General features: G+C 41.3%; 1 protein-coding gene across 1 annotated transcript in view; it reads right to left on the bottom strand.

The window, feature by feature from the left end:
* The window catches only part of LOC308081852 (copine-9-like), a gene marked incomplete at both ends in the record, with an annotated part of 117,445 nt that overhangs the window by 79,668 nt on the left and 12,120 nt on the right, over positions 1–25,657 (bottom strand). The window contains 4 exon segments of the mRNA XM_080423472.1: positions 576–652; positions 2,058–2,097; positions 15,645–15,748; positions 23,096–23,142. Coding sequence (XP_080279598.1) covers positions 576–652; positions 2,058–2,097; positions 15,645–15,748; positions 23,096–23,142 — 268 coding nt within the window.

The raw sequence follows: 25,657 nt of genomic DNA, 5'->3' as shown, positions 1-25,657 counted from the left end.
GAATCACTCTCTGAACCAGCAATCCATTTTGAGCTTGGAATCTAATATAATGAGTACTGAGTGCAGGTAATGCTGGTGCATATCACAGGGAAGCAAGGTGTGATGAATTGCATCATGAATGGAATTTTCATTTTGTTTTTCTTTAATCCAGTGCATGGTTTGCTGAGCATGTAGTCTTGTTAGCAGTGCCCTATACTTTACATTAATTCAGTAACACACATGGACACTTTCCCAGTACAACCACAGTCTATTCCTGGCCACTGAGCAGGATCCCCTTGGGCAATTGGGGGTAAACTGCCTCGTTCAAGGGCACCTCAAAGGTACTCAGTGTTTCAGTGATGTCATGGGGATTTGAACCAGGGATCTTCCAGACACAGCCTTAGGCGGCCGTAACCATCCATTATGATAAGGTGTGTGTGTGTGTGTGTGTGTGTGTGTGTGTGTGTGTGTGTGTGTGTGTGTGTGTGTGTGTGTGTGTGTGTGTGTGTGTGTGTGTGTGTGTGTGTGTGTGTGTGTGTGTGTGTGTGTGTGTGTGTGCGTGCGTGCGTGTGTGCACGCGCCTATGGCAGACTCACGACAGTGTTCTCTCCATTCTGCTGCCTGTGGAGCCAATGATCTCCCCCAGTGTACAGAACATCTGTCCCAGGAAGTCCTACAGGAAGCAAGGGACAACAAGGCACACTGTTTAACATGGTACACAGGAAGAGTATTCTTCACAGGTACAGAAGAACCAGAGAACAAGGCACACGGTTCAAAGTGGTTGAAGGTGGTCTCTCTACTCTTCCATTAAGAAATGTAAACCATGGTGTCGGGTAGGACACCTACTGGTTGACAAGTAGTACTGCCTGAAGCTCATAATTGCAATATATTCTCCTCTGACCAAGCAGGGAATTTGTCTTGATACTATAGAGTGGTTTTTTATGTACATCCACACGGACTGACAAGCAATTGTGCTCCAGAAATTATTTCTTGAAATTAATGTTTACATACTGTAGTCATTGATACATGTTTGCATCATTATTCAATAACTCCTGGTCCATTGAAATTGGTTTAAAACCAATTGTTTGGTTTCAAAGGCACATTGAATTAAGGAGTCTTTTCTTTCTGAAACCATGACATGTCCCGGTCTTATGGGATCACATTCTGGCAGTCAGAGCATTGTCTCATGAGATTTGCCTGTTCTCCGTTCTCCTTTCAACATTCATTCTCTCTCAAAAAGTAAGAAAAGGAATGGAATGGAGTGCCTGTTCTCTTCTTCCATTTTTAAATGGTTCACTTTGAGAGGCAATCTGTGCTGAATCCTTGCCAGCTGGCCCATTATTTCAGTGTTTCGACAATCAAATTAATTGAATTCTCTCCTAAACTCAAGTTAATCACAGAGACTAAGATCGCCCACTGAATGTGTTTATGCAGTGCTAAGACCAAGCTGCTAACAAAAAAATGTCCAAGAGATAACAAGACAGGAAAGAACAAAAGAAGTGAGAATGTCACGGAAAACATGCATACCTTCTTCTCATCCAAGTTGGAGGGCAGCAAAGAAAGACAGAAACAAATCAAAAGGCTACTCAAGTCCATGTTAGACAACATGTTTTGTCACATAAAAACATAGCTAATTATTTTGCATATAAACATACAAGGATCAGAAATCAGCTGATATAGTGTAGCTGCTCAGTAAATGTCAACATGCTACAGCCTGAGGGACAGTGACAGGAACAATGTCAAAAGTAGCTCTGAGCTTATTTAACATATGGCTTTTTAAAATCATCTATTCACAACTCCCTTTTAGACCAAATCAAGAGTCTATTACTTTCTATGAATTTTTAAAGGGACTGTTACTTTCTGCACCATTTTAGCAATATTATTGTCTTGAAGTCTTATAATGAATGGTATTGGAATCAAATTAATTGAATGTACGGTAAATGAACAAATTGAAATCAGTTCAAATTAATCAGTTGAACTATGCTGAAAGAAATGTAAGATACATTGAAATAAAATCAGTGTAAGTGTGTCTATTGCAAGGTATCACAGTTATTGAGAGAATAGTTTTATGTGCTTACATGTTTAGAGAGGTTGCAGCTTCTGGTGTCAACATTGTATCTGAAAGACAGGATAATAGCACAATGAATGAAATGTGTTCACGAAGAGCAACACTACCTCGCAGCATAATCATACAGACACCCTCCATGAGAAAAACAGAGAGCAGAGCACCAGTTAACCCATTTAATCCGGGAACGCATCTCTGTAATTTTTTGATTTCTTTGCATATTCAAAAATTAGCAGATATATAAGCTCATAGCGCGGCACTCGTGGATCTGCTATTTTTGAAAACTCGTGAAATTTTGTGCAAATCTTTGAATATACATATTTTAAAACGAACATTTGTAAAATATTTTGTTCCAGGGAGCCCCAGAAACAAAGATTTGAGTTACAAATGTTCGCTTTGAAAATATATATTTATTCAAGATTTTTCAAAAATAGCAGATCTACAAGCTCATAGTGCGGCACTCGGTGCCGGGCTATGAGCTTGTAGATCTGCTATTTTTGAATAGCCAAAGAAATATAAAATGACACAGATGCGGGTTAAACCATCTCAACCTCTCTTGACAGAAAGCACTGAAAACCACTCTTGAGAATACACAAGATAAAGATCATGTTTTCTAAATAAATAATATTACAGCGTGTACAGTACATTACATCTGATGGAAGAGTCAAGAAAGATACAACAAAATGAAATGTATGGATCTGGAGCAGCAAAGTAGTAGCTCTCAATCATGCTCACTACTTTGGAAGAAGAAGAAAAAAACACATCTTTGCTTTTTTTCCCTTCGTCAAGGCTACTGTCTCTCCCTGGGCCAACGGTTTCTGTTCATGTTCGACAAAGGAAATCCGCTTGCGTGATGAATAACATTACACAGTTACTGTGTATCCTTCAGCTATTTTAAATCTCTCCACCTCTCTCTGTATTCTTCTCTCCCTTTTCTTTCCACTCACATTCTCTGTTTAAGTCTTTTTGAAGTCGACATTAACGGAGGCTGGCAGGGCCCACACTACTTAAGAGAAACAGCCTTCACCTCACCTGCCTCTTTTCTTGATCCATTAGGAAACCACATTGACCTGATGGCACAAAAAGTATATGCCTGCCCTGTTGACCTGACCGAAGACCTGATTGATTGAGTGATTGATTGATTGATTGATTGATTTATCGCATCACGTTGCAACGCATTATTGTGAGCTTGTAGATCTGCTATTTTCGCAGAATGTAAATTATTATGACATGTGTGGATTGCGCAATTTATACAATACTAATTACTTATACAATACTCAGGAACGGTGCAAGTTGGAAACGATTGAAAATGCATGTCACACCCAGTTATGCAATACCCGCTGTACCTGTTGAACCTCTGTGTCCCTTGTATGCCCATATACGGAGATTTCTTTATTTGTCTGTCACTGTCCCTTTTATGCCCATATATCCCCAATGTCATCAGTATACCCATACAGTATGGGCATGCCCATATGGACAACCGCCTATCCAACCGACTCGATGCCAGGCACCACACTTCCTCGGGGCCTTGGCGACGTGCGCGCCGAGTTTGAAGTCGGTCGGTCGGACGTTTCTCTAGATACATGAACTACAGACGCACAGACAGACAGACAGACAGACACACACACAGACTACACTATTTTCATCAAAGCAAACAGCAGAATCAGTTGTTTGTTGTTGTATGCTGTATGTGGATTTCCTGAGCTATATGATACGACACAGCTGAATGGACAAAAGAGAGAGAGAATTGTCTGTCTCTGGTAAGCACAGTGCTCGCTTGTTTTACCATTACAGGGGTATTTCACTTCATTTTAATGTCTACTCTGGCTTTTGTGTGCACCCCAGACTTTTAAGTTGCTTGATTCAGTGTTTAGATATGTGATATTAATTCAGACACGCCCCTTCCTATATAAACCCATTGTAACTTTAAACTCCATTTTAAAGTTAGATTAATTGAAAACACACGTCCTTAGTTCTGGTGACTGATATTATCCTTCTAATGCCTAAGGGAGCTGTTTTTTATTTCAATTCCTTTTAAAAAAATGATAAACATTTTTGAAAATGAGAAAAAAAAGAAAAAAGAAAAGAATAAAACAAAATAAATTATTATAGTTATTTGTATTGCGTCCGGTGTGAATGCACCTAAGGATGGCAATGGTTTAAACCACCTTGGTCGGGTTGAATAAGAGCAGCAGGGCATCTGGGGTACACTAGGGAGGCTTTTAAACTCTGTACTTTCTCCCTTAGGCCCCTCCCCATAGCCTCTCAGTTCTGTTGATGGACAGAGGAGTTCTGCATGGTCAGGAGAGAGAGTGGGACACCATGGCAAGCGTGACAGAACTGACAACGGTGTGACAGACAGACCAATGGTCCGCCTCACCGCCTCCAGCATCTGGGAGAGAGTCATTTGTGGGAAAAACGGGTGTGCAAGAGTCTCGAGATGAAAGACTTCTCATCAACAAAATGTTTGGGTTACTTTACATATGTGCTTCTTCGAGATACCAATGCATATGATTTTTCTTTAGCGGAGAGTCCACATACTGTACATGCCAAAATGAAAAAACTGGAGAATAAATAAGAAACGAGATGATGAGACAAGAGTCCACACACTGCAAACTGCTCCTTTTTGTTTTTTTTTGTTTTTTTTGCATTTATTACCAGTTTTGCAGTATTGTAGGTCCTTACTGTACATCAGTAGCATGACAAATAAACAATCCAAACCTTTCATAATAGTTGATAGCTCATTCATATAGGGTGATGCTTCTATTTACGGTGAAAAATCGACCTTGTCTGGAAAAATGTATTATGTTGCTTTATCACTGCATAATATTGATGTTATGTGTGGCTGTACATTTGAAACAACACAAACAACACTTCCAAAACATTTATTTTGGGGCATATGAATCGCACAAAACAAATGTTTCCTGTGTGTAAAGACACGCTTGGTCCAACCATGTTTTATCAAACATGAATGACAAAGACAAAGTACTTCTGTTTGAGCAGTGCATTGCAGATAGGTCACCATGATAGTGCTGTGGTCTCTGGGCCAGCAAAACACTTAATTTACCCAAAAAGAAATGTTGCAACCACTTTACTTCAGAGATATAATTAGGACGAAACAAAACCAGATATATAGTGTGAAATAATAATATTTAAAGTGTATAAAACATCATAAACAAATAGAAATGACATGAAAGAAGCATGGAAAGCATCAGGTCTGGAAAACATGATTTATTTTACTTGTTACTTAGTTTTTGCTGAATCTAATCTCTTTCCCATAAGACGTGGCTAAGCTGCTATAGGTAATAATACATATGAGTGTAGCACAGCTTATCTAAGAAAGGTGACAGATTTAAAATGGCAAGACCAAGACAATGCATAGCAACACAATGAGCACCTCTAGGGACCTAAATCACAAGAAAGGGGATAAATCAAAACCCTCATTTACTGTAGGGTTGTCTTTCATGTACTGTATGATAAAGATCATGGTTGCTACAGTAGTAACTGCAACAGTAAACATGACATCACTGTGCAAATAAAATCTAATATAAGGGAACTGTTTGCAGTGTGCAGACTGACCTTTCTCATATGATCTTCCTTTGTAATGAAAAGGTTGAAACTCATATGGAAAAAGCTGATTTCTATTGTATACAGTACCTGCAAAAGCTAGATTCATTTCACACCGCTGCTGTTTTGGGGTTTCTTGTTTTCCCTGTTCACAGTATGGTCGAGTATCAGGTTGTGGAGTAGGAGTTTAGAGAGGATAATGAAAGTGCCAACCAGCAATATCACCAGCTGTAGTACTGCAGAATACAGCGCTCTCTGCCATTTCAAACAATTTTATAGAAGTCACTCCAGAACCCCCACACATACGTTCATTACTCTCCCGCTATCGCTCTATAGTTTTCCATCTCTCCTCTCCCTTTCTCCATTTCAATTGAAATCTCCCACCCCCAATGACAGCTTTGTACACAAATCCCCTTCACCGTCTATGTAAAATTGCTCTAAGGCTGTCTTGGGGTGGTATCAAATGAAATTACCACACAGTGGGATAAGCCTGTGAGTGATGGCCAAATGAGATTTCGGTGTGGAGGAGTGATAGACTTACTCAAAAATCTAATGACCTTCAATTACATGGTGGGCGACAAGAGAAGGCAGAGCTTTTATATTTGAGAGAAAGGTGGCTCGGATTCTATACGTTCTGATGCAAAGACAAAATTAGTCTTTTGTAACAAAGAAAGTAATAAGATTATTGTTTCATGTGACAGAAGTTGGCCATGGGGTGAACGTGGCAAATTTATACTCCGTAGAAAGGGTGATAAAAATTCAGCGTAAGAGTCTAACAACAGAATGTAGACAAACCTTAATTACATTCCTCAGTAACTAGCTTTTGTAGCACCTGTGCTTTCTCTTTATTGGCATCTTTTAGTGCTCACGGGCAGGTTACGATTCCTTCCTCAAAACTATCTGTAGCGGAGCCACAGATATAGCTGGGCTGGTCTTTCATCAATAAGGCTCCCACCCAACTCAACTTTCATTTATTCATTTCCCATGTGGGGTAAACACCATCTAGAGTCAACGGATGTGTTCGGTGCAATTATACCACCTGCAGAGAGGAATAATGTGCGAATACAAAACAATCAGCTTGAATAGTTATATGGTCGGATCAAAAGCCTTTGATCCTGGGGGTTGGTATCAAGATGGGGGGTGAGACTCACATTCTGATCTACCTCAAAGCTGATAGTGGAAATGATCCTCTTGTCAGTCATATTCCGCCCAAGTAAATATCTTTGAGAGCTTGGAGAGCCCTCTTGATAATTAGATATAGATCTGAGGGAATCTAATGATGTGTGTGCAGACAGACTCTTTGCTCTAAGAAGTCAAATTGTGTAGAAAGTTTTCAGAAGGTGGGAGACTGCAGATCATAATAAGCTAACAATCATGAGAGGGTACTGGAGAATAATTATACATTTTCATATATTTTATGTATTTTCAAACATAATGCCTTCAGTAAATGCCATATCTGCTTTGTGTTAACCATAGACTGTAAAAAAAAATGGCCACAGCAAGACCCATTGGTTTCTACAGAGCGTTTTGAAGCCACTTTTTTGGCGAATTGAAATCCGCCATATTTTAACCTCCAGTCCCGAAATGCTACTATTGGACAACTATTGGCTGCAAGTGCAGCGAGGGCGGGTCTTCACTCAGCAGAACCAGTAGAAACCCTAGAAACATACCCTACTTTATCATTAATTTTAAAATTAATGGGACCATAATTTACTAAACGCATATCATGATGATTTTAAAAAGACTTTAAACTAGCGATTGAAAACAAAGTGTTTATGAAAATGTTTACTAAGGTAATAAAATCAAGTGTAAAGTGTTAAGAGTATAATTGATATTGCGACTAGTAGACGGTGAAATAGCGATATCTGCTGGGCCATTAATAGGAACTGCATGCTGTAAGAAAACCCGGAAGAGCGCTTCAATTCCAGCGCAGGGGGTTTGGTTTGCCCCTTGGTATTAACACTTTATCATAATCTGTGTCATGATCTGTCTCCTTGTTCTGTTTTCTTAGTGTGTTCCTTGTTTCTTAGTTGTAGTTAGGATTTTACTTTCAGTTGTGTTCCTTTTATTTTGTTTTCGTTTTTTAGTTGTAAAGGTCCTTACACACCGGGGGCGATTTTTTCATGCGAATAATATGTTTTTTTTAAAAACCTTATAAAGTCAATGCAAGCTTCCACATCAGTTTCGGGAGCGAAAAAGCGTATTTTATTTATTCGGAACGAGTCCGAATTTTGCGTATATTCGCATATTCGCCGGTCTGTAAGGACCTTTAGGGTTTACTTTAAACGTGACCGTGACTGGTTGGTAACATCGGTACAGTATACCATTGTACTGATGGCATGAGGTGATACTGATTGTAAAGCAGTTGCGTTGCGTGAACTTGCATCATTGGTAATAGCTTCCGCTTTTCTTGTCTGATGAAGCACTCTCATCTTCCTCATCCCTCCTATCTCTCTCTCTCTCTCTCTCTCTCTCTCTCTCTGAAGTCTTGTTGTAGAACTGTCATAACCATGAAGATCATCTGATGATGAAGCACACTCATCATCTCCATTTTCTCTCTCTCTCTCTCTCTCTCTCTCTCTCTCTCTCTCTCTCTCTCTCTCTCTCTCTCTCGCTCTCGCTCTCGCTCTCTCTCTCTCTCTCTCTCTCTCTCTTTCTCTCTCTCTCTCTCTCTCTCTCTCTCTCTGTCTCTCTCTCTCTCTCTCTCTCACTCTCTCTCTCTCACGCTTTCTCTATTTCTCTATTTCTCTCTTTCTCTCTCATTCTCTCTCTCAAGTCTTGTTGTAGAACTGTCATAACATGAAGATTTGATGATGAAGCACAGAGCACTCTCATCTCCCCCTATCTCTCTCTCTCTCTCTCTCTCTCTCTCTCTCTCTCTCTCTCTCTCTCTCTCTCTCTCTCTCTCTCTCTCTCTCTCTCTCTCTCTCTCTCTCTCTCTCTCTCTCTCTCTCTCTCTCTCTCTCTCTCTCTCTCTCTCTCTCTCTGAGCTGTTCAATGAGTAATTGAAAGAGAAGTAATAATCCACCATCTATAAAAGTTAAACATCTACTTTATAATTGGGCTTGTGATGACCTTGTGTGACATATATAACCAGCTCATTGCTAGATAGAAATACTGTAATACATCACTTTGCTCCATATCTTTCTATTGTGACTGTAGGCTAAAAATAATCTGTGCAGCGAGGTGGGGGTTTAATAATTCATTCCCTCTAACCGGGGTGCTCCCTTTTATTGGAATCCCCTCTCATGACCCCATATCGAGGAGACCACAACACCCTCCTGGGACTTGGCAAGATCCATATCTGGGCCAAGCAGGAGGAAATCAAGTGTGCAGCAATGTATTCCTATTTATGTCTCATGCTTGTTTCCTTTGCTCTTGTTGCGTGCTAATGTGGGGATGTTTGACTATTTATTGATTATTAATCAAATCAATATTAATCAAAAATATGCTTTTCATCAACATGTTATCGACTTCAGAACCTGATATAAGGTCACAAGATAATTACATGACTTGACTGCGCTGTCACCAATACATGCCAAGTCATTACTCTGGTTAAGGCTTTTTGGCCAATGTTGCTCATCTATTATGGTCTGAAATCAATCACTAAGAATTAACCTACAGAATAAGCAGCCTGTGGACCACTAATATGAGATTCATTATGCATGACAAGAACTGCTACAATACACATACAGCACAGACAAACAATAAAAAATATATAAATGAATGACTTTTCTTTTCAATTCAAAGCCAAACATTTGACAGTGAACTATAAATATAGAAGTGTGTGTGTGTGTGTGTGTGTGTGTGTGTGTGTGTGTGTGTGTGTGTGTGTGTGAGTGTGCGTGTGCGTGTGCGTGCGCGTGCGCGTGCGCGTGCGCGCGTGTGTGTGTGTGTGTGCATGCACATGAGTGCGCTCACTGGTGGTTAGTGTGTTATAGTTTGATGTATTTAATAATTCAACACTAATGATTTATTTTGTCCGGAGATTAAGGCTCCTTTCTAAACAGGAGGCTGCTGCTGTCCCAGGGGAAAGCAGCTCTGCCAAGTCTCCAGACTCACCCACATGTACACCTACAGTAACTTATTGCCATATATCTACACGCTCTATGGTGCAGGGTGGCATATGGTCTAAAACACAGAAAGCAATTGCGTTGGGGGTGTGTCCGCTTTCATTTTGCTTGTTAAACGGCGTGTTATCTGGACGCAAAGCTTGGCGCCTAGGCACAAATGGGTTGTCTCTGAATTAGTCATGAGTGTGTTTTGAGAATGTAATAATCACACACTCATTCTTAGTTATGTTCTTTATTTAAAACACCTATTAAAGCATGACAGAGGTGCTGCGTCCCATGCGTCCTTGCCGGAGTTCCAACACAGATATTGCCGACTGTTACTGCTCTCCATTGAGCAGATCAGATAAAGAAAGCCAGGTTATGGGTTCATAACATTCTTACAGGATGAGAAGTATTTGAACATAATCTATCAGCAAGTATAGTAGGCTACCTATTAAAATAAATGCATTTCTTCCTCTCTCCCTTTCTCTCTCTCCTTCCCTCTGTTCTCACTGCTCGTCTTTGGAGATGAATAGCAGCGGCTACTCTTTGTTATATTTCTTATTAATAGGAATAATGAAAATGCTTCACATAATTATGGTTTGTCTCCTGCCTCAGGGTAGGCTACCTCCCAGCATTGCAAATTGGATGACGGCAATGGACACTGTAATGGATAATATCTGGCTCAGCTCATTCAATATTTTTTTCAACATCAATCGAGCTAGTTCAGGTAGGCAGATGGTCTCTCCTCACTCATCTACCTTCATTCCCATTCGCTAACAAGCTAATACATACGCCCTCGATCTATTCTAAATGGTTCATTTATGCGGTATATTTAAGCAGAACACTTATGCAGCTGTCTGTTAAAAAATTCCCTCCACCTCCCCAACCTCCTCCTGTGGCATACCATCTAAGTTAAATGTATGATTCTGTGGGTTGTATAATGTTATATCTGTGTATCTTAACTTATGCTTGAAGGGCTCAATATTTAAATGTTTGTTCTGTGGATTCTATGTTTCTGTGGATTGTATGTTAATCTGTATATTAACTTATGCCTTTAAAGCTGTGATATTCAAATTCGGCCCCCTTGGAGTTTTCTTGTGGCACTGTAATTCCAACTGGAACACATTCCATATTCCGAAAATATACTATATTGGATGGTTAGTTGTTTGCGATAATTTACGATTCTGTGCTTATCGGTACATAACTCGGAAGGGGCTGAGTAGGCTCAAGCGAACTTCGCAACGTTCAGCACGGCAACTCGCGGTCCAAAATCATACTTTATCGGCGAAAAAAAGTAGTCAGCGGTTGTTGGAATAAGTACTGTCGGTAGTGGGAGTCAAACCCTGGAAATGTGGGTTGGGAGTCTAGTGATTAATGAGGCAAGCCACTGAGGCCGGTGGTGGGATTTGGTATTCGGGCTTTATTAAAATGGGAACGCCCACCGTTCCCAACTCTTCTAATGTAGAGCGAAAGAAGCCCCGCCCAGTAGGGCCCCGGGCGAGGCCATTACAATCCGATGGCAATAGCTGGTGCGCGTCCCTGGCACGGAAGCATCTTCAAGAGAAGAGTAGTGGGGGCAGGCTGACATGGTTCTGAAGTGTTTCTATGTTTGTATGAATGAAAGGTTTTTGTTTTTTGTTTATTTGGAGTACCTGGCTGATAAGGGCACAGGCTCTTATGATGTGTTTCATGAACCATTAGTTGGGAAATAGTGCATCATGTGATTGGGTGAAACACAAAAAAAAACGAATGGATGAGATGGAGAAGGCAGCATATACCGGCAAAAATGCACGTCTTTCCCACCTCCCCAGCTGGCCACAGAACATTTATATATATTATGATCGCGTGTCAGACCGTTGGTAAACACAAAGGGGATAACTGTTCGTCGTCCAGAGAAAAGAAAATATAACCGGAGCTTTCCCTTCGTTTTTTAGACCATGTTAAAACTACGATGTCTAGCCAAAACCGTAGTATCACAGGAGCAGAGTCACACCGCCAAATTCAATGCAATAGCATTGCAATAAATGATTATCCTGATGAAAAGTGTCAGGAATGCATAAATGTCATCTATCATGTTGAATGTGAGTGTTGTGTTGAATTTGGATGGGTTGTTATTGTAATCAGTGCGCAGTCATTGTGAATCTGCCTATGCACACATAATAATGCACATTCTAAATAGTAAGGAAATGCGATGTTTTTGTGCTGGATAGCAAGAGGTAGAGCTTGGGAATCAGAAGGTTCCCGGTTTGATCCCCGGCTTCCCCTGGATTAGTGTCAAAGTGTCCTTGAGCAAGACACTCTTTTTGACTTTTCTCACAGTCCCTAATATAAGATGGCAATGAACCAGCAATGCACCAGACCACACCTCATTTAAGACCAACAACTCATCAGCACACAGATGAGCGTAGTAGTAGGTATACAACGTGTGCACTCGCAATGATAATTGGGATGTGTCTAGCACCATTTACAGAAGCCCGGGTGTAAAACAGAGCCCTTAATTAAGAATGTGTTTGCAGGCGCCATGTCAGGTGCTCCTACATTATACATGCGTTTTGCCTTCCCTTCCACTAGTGCACTATTCCCCACTCAATATGATTTTTTTTTTACAGCAAGCCCAACTCTCATAGCCTATTATGCTCTTCAAGTCAAGTTTTGCAGCACTCCTTAATGCAACGCAAATATGATAATGAGGACCTTGACATTAAGGTAGGGTTTTAGAGACAGAAAAATCCTTATCCCCTGCCTAGACCTGTGGGTTTCACCACCAGTCCTGAGAATGCAGAGGTAGTTAACAGAATTCACCTGACAGACAGACAGACAGACAGACAGACAGACAGACAGACAGACAGACAGACAGACAGACAGACAGACAGACAGACAGACAGACAGACAGACAGACAGACAGACAGACAGACAGACAGACAGACAGACAGACAGACAGACAGACAGACAGACAGACAGACAGACAGACAGTTACAGTAGATAGATAGACAGACAGACAGACAGACAGACAGACAGACAGACAGACAGACAGACAGACAGACAGACAGACAGACAGACAGACAGACAGACAGACAGACAGACAGACAGACAGACAGACAGACAGACAGACAGACAGACAGACAGACAGACAGACAGACAGACAGACAGACAGACAGACAGACAATATTGTGTGTCTTTGCCCCTACAAATATATTAAAAACAACGCAGTAAGTTTAATGACACTCTCATCCAATGAGGTGATGGAGGAGATCAGGATCAGCTTAATTAAGTGTTTGCTCTATCTATTCTCATCTGTTCCTCAAATGGTGTCCAGATACCCTCTCGCTTTATCCACGTGGACAGTGGACACAGGCTGCCCCAACTCACTCAAACTCTGCCATTCAATTAAAACAAGACGATGAAAGCCTCTTCAATCTGTTCCTTCTCAAACATACCATATGGGCTGATGTTCTGTTCAAATCACGTACAGTACTGTATTTAAGTGAGCACAGGGGAGGGTGATCACTGGCATAAGTGTGAGCGAGAGCATTTTTATTTAAAAATAAAATATGTATTTTTTAAATGTAGTCATTTAAATTAAGTACCCCCACATCTGTATGCAAATCACATCCTGCACATAATTCTATATTCATTCAAACTCTGAACTCTATCTGGGGAGGGAGTCTGGGAGATAGGTGGGTCATTGCTGAATCTAATGATCATTACATCCTGATGTGAAAGAAAATATTTCAAAAGAAGAAGATAATCAGGAGAAGAAGAATAAATAAAGGTTGTTGTGCATATGGACAATCAAAAATATGTTTGGAAATATATTTTGATATGTGTAGTGTCATAATTAAACTTAATGTTGGTTTGGCACACTGACTATCAAGAAAATAAAAACATGGCACTTCATGTAAAAAATGGTTGCTGACCCCTGCTCTAGAGTCTAGATAGATAGAGACTAGTATACTTTTTGAGGTTTTGCTTGTGAGGTTATGCTTGTGGGTTTGAGTATAAACTCTTCTGTTCCATCGATACCTTGACCTCATACTGACAAAACATAGCTGTGTTTCATCACTTCTAACCACATTTTGTCTCTGTAGGAAGCAAGCCTTCTAGGAGAGGATCTGTCTGTGTGTGTCTGTAAGTCTGGGGTAGAGCTCTTCACAGGTCCAAAATGACGGGCCCAAAGTAACCCTAATGAAATCCGATTTGTTTTCAAGTACACGTACAGTATAATTATCTTTTTTTTAACGATGGACCCGAACCCTAATGGACGCTGTTAAATTGGTTCAGAGATCTGATTGTTTCCAACATATTCCGACTGGACCTGAAACCTAATTGGCCCCGTAACATTTTTTCCGAGATCCGATTTGTTCCGAGATATTACAGAGCCGACCCCGACTGTGTGGTATATGGATCTGACAAACTAGTTTCCCCTGCAGCAGATAAGTGGCAGATATACGCCCAAGGATGGATAACGTCATGTAGTGCTCAGCTACACACACACACAAGTCCATGTATGGTGACATCACTTGCTTTACCACCCACTGTTTTACTGCGTGGCCCTGTAGGAGGCTAGCCGTTCATAAGAGTGTCTTTGCGTGGTTGTCCAGAAGTAATCTCATCTCACAAACCACTGGGCACTTGCATTGTTTCCTCTGCCTTCGGTGTGTGAATGCTTGAATGTAATGCACATTATAAAGCGCTTTGGAAAAAGGCGCTAAACAAATGCAGCATTTACAATTGATATTGTCTGCTGCTGATAGTGGTGGCAGTATCCAAGGAGAGGTGAGGCGGCTGTGGCAGGTGACTGATCTCTAGGGATCTGAGTGGCGCTTTCACCTACCTTCACCTGGCCTCAGTGTCTCCCGTCCAACCCCCGCAGGGGCCATCGATCCCCACTCGAGAGTGAAGGGCGGACGTGGAAAATATCTAACTACTGCCCCCCCCTGTCTCCCATCCTCAATCAGTGGCTTCCACTGAGAGAGGAGGCAGGACATTTATCAGTGACCAACAAGAGGCAACAAATGTGTGCAACATCAACAATGGCTGCATGGGACTGTTTGGTTTACAGTCCAAATTCTATAGTATTAGTGTATCAAAGTAGTTATAATTTTAATAATTGATCGTCAAAATTATACTAATTCATTTTGATCTCACAGACATATTTTGATGAAAGTCATCCAAAACTGGAGATTCTGCAATGCGGTTGTATGCCTCAGTCAACAAGGATAAGGATAATTCCTTTTAACAGGATGTTCATGAAAGTCCTTGCAGGCTTGTTTCCAATGAGGGCCTGTGAGCAATTAGGGGTTAAGAGTCTTGCTCAGGGACAAATTTCATTTCATCGACACATATGCTGGCGTGGCCTGGAATCGTACCTGGGGCAACCAGGGCCTCTGGCTCCCTAGGCGGGCTCACTAACCACTCAGCTATGGCCGCCCCGCCACAAGTTGCAGTTTACATGTATGGAAGTATTTTAATAAATAATTTAATAAAAGTATATATTTTTGGCTAAATGTAAGCAATCAATCACTATATTAGTCCTGCATAGCCAGACGATTGGCGATCTCTGCCTACCAATACATCTGTTTGACATTTAAATTTAATGTAAGGGCTAAAACTGGGTGGAAACATTTCGGAGTAAAAAAAAGAATCACACTTCCAATTGGCCGTTTGAGCCAAATTTGGAGAAATTGCCTCTAGGGATTCCTGAGATATCACATTCACAAGAACGGGAGGTATGGCTGGACAGACAGATGTACGGATGTATGTATGGATGGATGGATGGATGGATGGATGGATGGATGGACAGCCCAAAAACATAATGGCTGTTGCCAGCAGAGGCATAATATGGTTCATTAACTGCAACTGCAACTGGAAAATGCCCAGGCTTCTAGTACGGTTGCAGTAATCCATGGGCCAAGTCAGAGAGCTTCAGGGTTTATATAAGAAACAAAAAAAGGCCAGATTGGCGCGCGTCCACTTACGCATCAAAGCGAAGGTTTTGCTTCTCTTCAAAGAAGAAATCCAGAACAAACTTCCTCACAAAGTCAGGGTTCAACGTGTTGTCAATCACCTCTGTCCGCCCAAACTGCAGGAGAGAGAGGCAAAAGACAAAAAGAGACTGAATTCAGCAGAACATTTCACAGATTAGCTCCTTATGATATTTCTGAAGCATACTGCACAGCACAACATTAACAACATGTACAGTAATAGGAACGCATTGAACATTATCACAAATTAGCCACTTTCAACCTGGCGTCTCTATTTTGGGCATGTCAAAACATTGTTAAAACAAATATTTTTCAGGTTTTACTACGTTTTCAAAAAGACAAAATAGATGTGATGTGACGTATTGTGAGCTTATAGATCGGTTATATCCGCAATTTTCTTAAATAGGTCTTAAGTGTAGACTACAATGTTTAGAAATGCATCATAAGGCCAACACAGAGACCACCATGACACACTTGTGAATCTCCAATTAATTCACACGTACAATAACACCTCCTCTTTGGCCCCACAGCCGGCAGCAACCCCGTCGCCCTGTTCGGCAGGTGGCAGAGATGAACTATCGATCTGTCTAAGACCTTTTAGCTCACTCCTCGCTTATGTCGATCACAATCCATAAGGCAGATTTATAGACAGCTATCATAAAGGCCTGAGATTCTGCTCTGTACAAGCTATTAACCGATTAAAAGCGGGAAAGCATCTGTGTACATTTTTGTGTTGGCTATTCATAAATAGCAGATATACAAGCTCACATTCGTGCCGCGCTGCGACCTTGTACATCTGCTATTTTTTAAACATTTTTTAAAAATCTTGAAAAAACACTGGTTTAGAAGGCATTTGTAGAATTGGCCTCAGGTCTTAATGGGTTAATCTCCTTTGTGGGATTTGGGTCCCAACTGGGGTTAGTAGCTTCTAAGGCCGGGTTTATGCTTAGTTGCGTGCCAGTGTAACACACCTAAAACAGCCCATCTACAACCTCACTGTTGTGCTGCAACACGTTGTGAGCTTGTAGATTGGCTATTTGTGCAACTAACCATAATGTAATTCTGCTACCCAATGGATTCCTGAGTGATGGAAGAGCAGAGGTTTAGGAACATCAGAGATGGAAAAGGGTATTGTCCAAAGATGGACATTTTGGCAAGCTGTCATAATACCATTATTATTATTACTGTTAGCACCGCGAGGGTGCCAGCAAGTATAAACAGACATTGTCTGCCCTATTACTGACAGCGTAATACTGACATTGTTTGCACAGGGAAACGGAGAAGGTGAGTGGTTGTTAGCGAGAGAGAAAATGACAACACAAGTTTAACAGGTTTGATGGACAGTAAAACCCCCGCACTATTGTTTTGAATATTATAATTAATTTGGGGTATCATGTCAGTCAAGTCAACTTCCTGAAGTGTCAAGGTTGTGTAAACACCACTTGGTGTGTCATTTAGGGCCCGCCCTGTGCCGTCTGAAAAACAAATAAATAAATACAAATGTAGAGATGCAATGGCAGTTGTAGAAATTGGCTCTGGTGACATGTGCTCCTCAGCCTCTTCTTACTCCATGTTAACTAGCTTAAGTTGACAGAAAGTTCATTCTTAAATTGTAAAACTCACTTTCATAATGTAATGTCACTCTCTACCTTTCTTTTTCCCGCTCATTATATTTCCTTTCTCTCTCTCACGCACGCACGCACGCACGCACGCACGCACGCACGCACGCACGCACGCACGCACGCACGCACGCACGCACGCACGCACGCACGCATGAAAATCTGTCATTGTACCTTGTACACAGAACGTTGTGACGGCATGATGGGGCAACATTCCCGCCTTGAACAGGCTGTGTAAAAGGGTCAAAACACACACACACCAAACGCAGGGAGGAAGAGCTGTGGAGAGCAGTAGCGTAAGGGAGCTGCTATGGACAGGAATTAAAGGCCTCCTCCTATAGCGGCACTGTTGACATGGTGCCAAAACACACACAGCAATGGCAGCAGTGACCCAGGCCATTCATACAGGAGAGGGCCTTTCTTCTCATATCTCTAGTGGGCCTGAAAGATAAAACTAGCCTGAGGGAAGAGAGGTGAAAGCCAGCATTGGATTTATTGTCAGCACCTCCCTGTCAACACTTGCAATGGATAACTTGACATGCATTGATGGACGGGATGGCAGGTGCCCATGTATCCATGTGTGTATGTCCTATGGCTGTCAACAAATAATCAAAATTTGATTTTTTTTCTATACCGAAGGAACCCTGAAAGATTTATGCTGCAGGGTCCTACCACTCCGGGATATTTTGAAACAACACATCGAGAGAAACAGCATAAAATAGATAAATAAATACATTTCAGGTACGTTGTCAAAAACACATTTATGTGGCATGTTATTGTGAAAAATAAACTATTCAAAGATTATATAAAAAATAACTTTTACTTAGGGCCCGTGTCCGCCGAGACCTTTTTACCTTTATAGGTTTTTTACCTACAGTATGTTTTGAATTGTTTGCAATGGGAGCGCTGTGTTTTTGGAAACCCAATCAGCATGACATGGCACTGAGCTTTTATTTTGGGCTCGCGCGTTCATGCGTGGCATTTTTATCTTGCTCGCTTAGAGCTTAAATATTTCAACTTCAGCTGGAAAAAAACGACTTGGCGGACACGGCTCCTAAGTATTGACCCCGAGGGGACAGGCCAGAAGGACCATACCAATGTTTTGGCATTTATAGCTTATTGATTATGACTCCCTGTACACTTGTCATTACTGCCGACCATTTTACAAAGCATAGGCTACCATGATTTGTTTGGACTTTGAGGAAGCCAATGTTTTCCATTCATATCAGTGCGTTATTAATTTGCAGAGAGAGACTTGAACTCGCTTGAGATAGGTAATCTAACACACAATATTCTTCCAAGTTTCTAAGTCAAGGTTCTATTAACATTGTAGTTTCACATGCAAAAGTCTAGCTGAAAATAGTCCTGGTCAAAAGACTGATTTACATAATGCAATTCAAATGCCATGCAAATGTTTAGCCAATGTTGACTCAATTATTCAGATTCAGTTCTGTAACATTTTAATGACCTTGTGGAATATGTAAAAAAATATGCAAAATCTAAAAATAAAACCATTAGTGGGGAAATGGTCTATGTTTATGTTGGATACATGGCTGAAGCTGTGATTAGACAATAACATGGCGAGCCTAGCACAGTCTTTTGAACATTAGGAGAGTTACTTAATGCATTAGGGGAGCACTGCTAGCTTGGCTCAATTGTACAATGCTTTCATGAAGTGCAAGCACAGAAGGTGAAGAGGCAGGCTTGTGCCCTTTCTTATACTCGTACAAACTATTCAAAAGGACGGGCGCCTGGAGGATACTTGAGCTGCAAGGAACAGGGAGCTTCAACGTGATCTTATCTGACATGTTTCTCATTTGTCTTCAGTAGAACAGATCAGTGCTACTCTGGGGACTTTTTACTACAGTACCTGTTGGAATTATAATTTTTTTGGTTGTTTATTTTTTCAGATCCAAACAACATGCGGTGGACTGTCATTCAGAATCCCACTGTTAACAAGACATTTAATAATTGGACAGCCACTCCACGAGAGACCATTTTCATCCACTCAGTGCTTTCAAACCACAGGGCTTTTGTGTCCCAGTGTGTCTTATTACAGGCTCTGTGCAGGGTGCTGTATGTAAAATAGAACGCACCTGGGCATGTGTGCGTGCGTGACTGTGTGAGTCTGTATGCTTGTGCGTGTGCGTGTGCGTGTGCGTGTGCGTGTGCGTGTGCGTGCGCGTGTGCGTGTGTGTGTGTGTGTGCGTGTGTGTGCGTGCGCGTGCGTGTGCGTGTGTGTGCGTGCGTGCGTGTGCGCCACCCAGCAGGATTCCTGCATGAGCAGGGAAAAGCCAGGCAATCAGGGCCACTTCTCTCATCAGCTGCTTCAGTAATGAGTTGCACACACATTGGATAGGTGGGGGGAGGGGCTCAGGTGGGACAGGGGTCGGCAGACAGACCAGGGATGAGGTAGTGTAAAATTAACAAAAATGGTTGACGAATGTCACTTCACTTGCAGTGGGGAAGTATCATTACCATGATTATTTCTGAAAAAGTAGCTGGAAGTAGGTTAGCATGATTGCATCTTGCATTGAAGCGTGACACACACACGCGCACACGCACACACACACACACACACACACACACACACACACACACACACACACACACACACACACACACACACACACACACACTAGGGCTGTCAACTTTCCTCAGAAATGATATGAAATGAATATATTTGAATATTATTATTATAAAAAAATATATTAAAAAAATAAAAATAACACACACACACACACACACACACACACACACACACACACACACACACACACACACACACACACACACAGGTATATACCCCCATATTGAAAGAGTTTATATTTTAGACACTTGTTCCTTTGTTTAATTAACTCAGAATTAAAATGTTTATCTCACCCACTTAGATTTCCGACAGTTTGAATTTGGCTGAGCCATTAATAATTATCTCCCCCATTAGTGTGAGAATTTCATTTCTGCTAATTGCGTCAAGAATCTCCCAATGTCCTCACACAGTCGCACAGCCCACTTCCACAGACTGGCAACAAAACAACGGTAGGAGGGAGGGAAGATAGTGTTTACCCCTCGCTAAGAGATAAACACACACACACACACACACACGCGGGCGCGCGCAACCCAAGCAGAAGCGAAGCTTAATAAAGAGCCATAAAAATAGATATGCAGCAAAACCAAATGTCTCTGTTCTGCTTTGATTGACAGCAGAGTAAACTTCCATGTGATGTGTAGAATACCTTTGAGCTACTGTATAGAGACTCTGAAGAATAAAAATGTTTCAGATGCTTGCAAAATCTTATCTTCCGGAACCATGCAGCGAGTGGCATTATGTGATATTTTCAAAATGATAACATGTAATTCCTTCACTGTGATGAATACTTATCGCACACAAGTTCTTTTAAATGTGAGATAAAATTGCATCGCTTTCCTATCAATATGGGGGTATATACCTGTAAATAACACTTTTTCCCAAAACGTTTTTGACACTTAAAGTTGAAGTGTGATTGTGGCCACCCTGATTTGAACATCTACTGCTCAGATTAAAGAGATAGTTCACCCCCAAAAAATATTCTATCGATTAGTCACCCCATGTTTTTGTCGCATACTAAGACAATAATTTGATGACCGGCAGCGGTTTCGGTAGGAGACACAAAGGAGAAACTTTGTGTCTCCTACCGGAACCGCTGCCTACCAGGCCACTGGTCATCAAATTATTGGCTTATAATGTGACAAAAATAGTGACTAATCACATTTACAGAGATGTTAATAATATAATAAGCGAATGTGAATGCGGGAGGACTGGCTGCAGTGGCTGGATGCGCTGTATCAGACAGACAGTCATCTATGTGCTCTCTCTCTTCCTCTCTCCAGGGCTGTCATGATCATGAAATTTTACTTGTCGATTAACTGCCATACAAATAACGATTTAATCGAGTTTCTTGGCATTTGGACATTGGAACATATAAATAGAGCCTTTTAGGCTTTGTAAACAAAAATTGCAAAGGGTACGTATGACAAATAACTTAAATATACAAAGAAATGACTCACAATGGCCGGTACCAATAATCAAAATACACAATGTGCTATAGCCAAAATATGGCCATATTTAAAATTATCATATTAAAAGTAGCGGACATATCTTACCTACAAGCTCAAATCTGTGTGTGTGAGCTTGTAGATCTGTTATTTTTCAAAATGTTTAAAAGGTGTTTTTCAAAATGCAAGCGATTATGGCAAAAATAATTGCGATCAACTTAAATAATTGCGATCAGGCGATTATGATATAATTGTGACAGATCTCTCTCCAGAGCCATTTGGCTCTCGCTCTCTCTACAAGGCTATGAGCCCCCACTCTTTCCCTCCACTGGTTATGTTTATTATTCATACCCCTTGTGCGATGGTGTCGCACACCAAACATAGCAGATCTAAAAGCTTGCGACACATTGTGAGCTTATACTGTAGATCGTCTAGTTTCGGCACACGACACCGTCATACGACAAAATATAAATCACGCTTAAAACATACATCTGTATCGTTTGCAGGGGATCCCACTCAGGGGGAAAAAAACATCACACCAATAAAGTACTGGCACAAACATCTCTCCCTCTTCTCCATCTTTCTCTGTTCCGTCTCTATTTGTCCCCTTCCCCTTTGAGTTTGTCTGCCTGGTTCTTTAGTGTCTCTCTCTCTCTCCCTCTCCCTCTCTCTCTCTCGCTGTCCTGCCTATGTGTATACATGTAGTATAGATGTAAATGTATATGTTTGTACAGTATGTGTATGTACCTATATTTGTATGTCTATCTTTGTTCAATAGGGAAGATATGGGCACTACAAACAGTGTAGTACAGATTACAGATTACTTTTTTTTTGTTTCTCTCTCTTCATTCACATCTTTCAAAACCACTGTTATAGCCCTGAACTGCATTAAAAAGTCACATGTGCCACTTACCATCAGTCCATTGCAAAGATTGCACTGACCTGCTGCAGAGGCAGTGATCCGTACTAGTCTATGGGGCATCAACCACTACTTAAAGTGCGTGAGTACATGTATTCTAGAATCTAGGAGGTTCTGTTGTAGGCACAGTCTCCCTGGGGGACTGATTGAGGCTTGTTGGGTAGTGTGTATCTGTGTTAAACCTTACAGAGGTGACATGTGATTACTAAATTGCAGTGAGGGAAAGCAAGAGTAAATCGGTTGATCGGTTGGGTGGCAGGAAGAAACAGATACATTATAAGGAAAGGGAAGAAGGGCAAAAGAGGGATGGAAGGAAAGAGAGAGGGGGATATGTAATAGTTGGTCAAAATGAAAATAAAAAACCTCTCTAATCTACTAAGATGCATATATACAACATATAACACTAGTGGTGATACTAATATCAATACTGTACTAATATTACCTACACTGCACTACAGCACTGAAGACTACAGTACATCAAAGAGCTCTTTAGGGTAAGAATGTTTAAGAAACAGGCATAGTATTCCAGTCCATTATCTACAATAACCCTGATGTCCCTATTTTGGCTTGTCATTTGGCAAAAATGTTCCCTATGGAATGTATAGAATGCATGTGCTAATAAAAACGTATTTGAAATACTGTTTTGATGCTCATATTAACCTTAGGAGTTGCTTTGCTTTGTAGTTAGCACATGCATTCCATACATTCCATAGGGCTGGACTACACATGCACATGTTTTTAATTAAACATTTGAGTTATAGAGGGCAATTATAATATATTAAGGCATATTCCTAAAGCATACAAATGTATGGGGCAAATAAACCTGACTCTGGGTTATTGTCATCAGTGGCTTCCAAAGCATCACCACTCACCTCTCTCCACTCCTTGGTTCCAATGCCTTGCACATACAACACCACCACTGGGGGAGAGAGAGAGAGAGAGAGAGAGAGAGAGAGAGAGAGAGAGAGAGAGAGAGAGAGAGAGAGAGAGAGAGAGAGAGAGAGAGAGAGACGGTGGGAGGGAAGAAAGTGGAAAGGAATATCATGAGTTGGGGTCTTGGGAAATGTGTTAGTAAACACATCAGTAACAAATGATCAATAAATATGTGCAAATATGAAAGAATAGAGCTTTTTTTTTTTTTAAAGAAAAGCATTTAAAACTGTACCATTAAAATGTAGGCATGTAGCTGATACTTTTCTGAATTGACTGGTTACAGGTTAATATTTAAATTTTGGCATTAAGCAGAATCAAGCTGTGTTACCGAAGAGGTTTTAAACAAAGGATACAGATACTGACAGATACTTCAGGTCTGGACAGCGCCCTGTGAACTGTTTATAGAGCCATTTCAGCACTGGACAGCACCAGCATTTGGACAGCAACTTCTCAATGTTTCTCAACAGTTACGCAACTTTTGCTAACACCTCTTTGGTTTCATGTTCCTGCACCTTCTACCCTTCATCCATCCATCATTCCCACACCACTGTCCCTATCACTTTCTACCTGTGGGCTAATGGCTTCTTCTAAGTTTTTAGGACAAGGCAATTAATTCCCCTCCAACTTGGAGGCTCCAAGATAACAACTGATTAGCGAATTTCTGATTAGCTATTAAAAGTTTCACTTCAGGTCATTTAGTTTTATGCTCTTTGATTAGCCTACTCATGGATTTGTTGTTTTTATTGTCTTTGCTCCGTCTTGAGGATGAATGTTTGCTATAGTCTAGGTCTCTCAGGGCTGTGGGGCTACACCAAATCAAAGGGCCCCTCTCAACATTAATCGCACAATATCGGGTGTGTTCGCTCGCCCGGCGAATGCACGTGTGTGGCCTGTGCCATGCACAATTGGCGCACCACAGCTGACACTGCCTTTGTTTTTGTTTTTATTTCACAAGTTAACTTCAGTCTCTGCCATAACTCTACAGTGAAGGAGGTTACTTTGTGGTTCAGTCGTAGGTAAATGGTAAATGGTGCATTTATATATATTTTTTGTGCATTACATTCACCCATTCACACACACATACCGATGGCGGAGGAAACCATGCAAGGCACCAACCTGCTCATCGGGAGCAATTAGGGGTTCAGCGTCTTGCTCAAGGACACTTCGACACAAACTCTGGGGGAGCCCGGTATCGAACTGGGAACCTTGCGGTTTCTAGTTCACTCTACCCGGCCACTCTACCCCTGAACCACTGCTACAAGCAGTACACTACGACAGTCTGGTCGCACAACAGCACAGAGAGCAACCCACAATCACACAGTATTATATTAGTGTTAAATTATAATTATTATTTAAAACTGCCATTTTAGGTCTGTTTCATTCTTTACGTGCCTACAGCACAGTAGCTATTGTAGCGCCAACAACATTTTATGGAGAATACAACTCAGGTCCAGACAGAAATAAATTCTGAATCAGAATTCAATAGGTCGAATCGGAGTGGCTTTGGAGGAAGATAATCACCTAATCTGTTGCACTTACTGTAGTAGTGGTCTATATGTACTGTTTACTGTGTAGATGAGAGACACTATTACAAAGCACTTTATAATAGTCACCTCTCCTGTTTGTAAGATGAATGGTATCTTGGGGGATATTGAGTATCTACTTTACTCTTCTTTGCTATTTTCTCTCTGCAGCTTTTTTCTCTTTCTTTCCAACCTCCCTGTGCCCATTTTCCTCCTCCTCGCTCATGCTTCTTTTCAAAGTGTCTACCTCCTCCTACTGAGTCTGTGCTCAAAGCTAAAGCATTTTACTCTTCATGCTTTGATGTCCATCATATCTTCAACCTTTCTCTTTCTTTCTACCTATTCCCTTGTGGTATCCCTGCACTTGTTTCCTATCTCATCTTTGTCTCATGTTGGGAGCCTCTCCAACACTCCATCTCTTCTCATTTCTCCTCATTTCTCCTCATTTCTCCTCATCTCTCCACATCTCTCCTCTCCTCTCCTCTCTGCCCACATCTCCTTTCCTCCAACACCCTGGCACCGTGCACCACTTCAAAGCAGACTGAAATGAAGTCAGGCAGTGTTTTCAAAGCCAATCAGCACGGTGGTGCTGTCACCATGGGACTGGGGACCAAACAGCCATAACCTCCATTGGGTCTTGCGCATCCCAGAGCCTTATGCTCTCTCCTTCAAAGGAAAAAGGAGTACGAGAGTACGTATGTGGAGTTTTAAAATAGTGTCAAACTAAATAAATTAACCAATAAATGAAAGGAGATGATGGATGGACAGATGGACTGAGGATTAATGGACGGACGGACGGACGGACGGACGGACGGACGGACGGACGGACGGACGGACGGACGGACGGACGGACGCTGTTAAAAGGTGTGTGTATGTACAGTATGTATGTCAGTATGTCTATATGTGTCTACAGTTGTTGCTAATGTGTGTTACATGTACATGTACATGTACATGTACATGTACATGTACAACCAAATA

Source organism: Gymnoscopelus braueri (genome assembly GCF_963280865.1).
Source record: "Gymnoscopelus braueri genome assembly, chromosome: 3".
In the NCBI taxonomy this organism is placed as follows: Eukaryota; Metazoa; Chordata; class Actinopteri; order Myctophiformes; family Myctophidae; genus Gymnoscopelus; species Gymnoscopelus braueri.
Note: the sequence above shows the minus strand (reverse complement) of the source record. Positions and strands in the feature narration are given on the sequence as shown.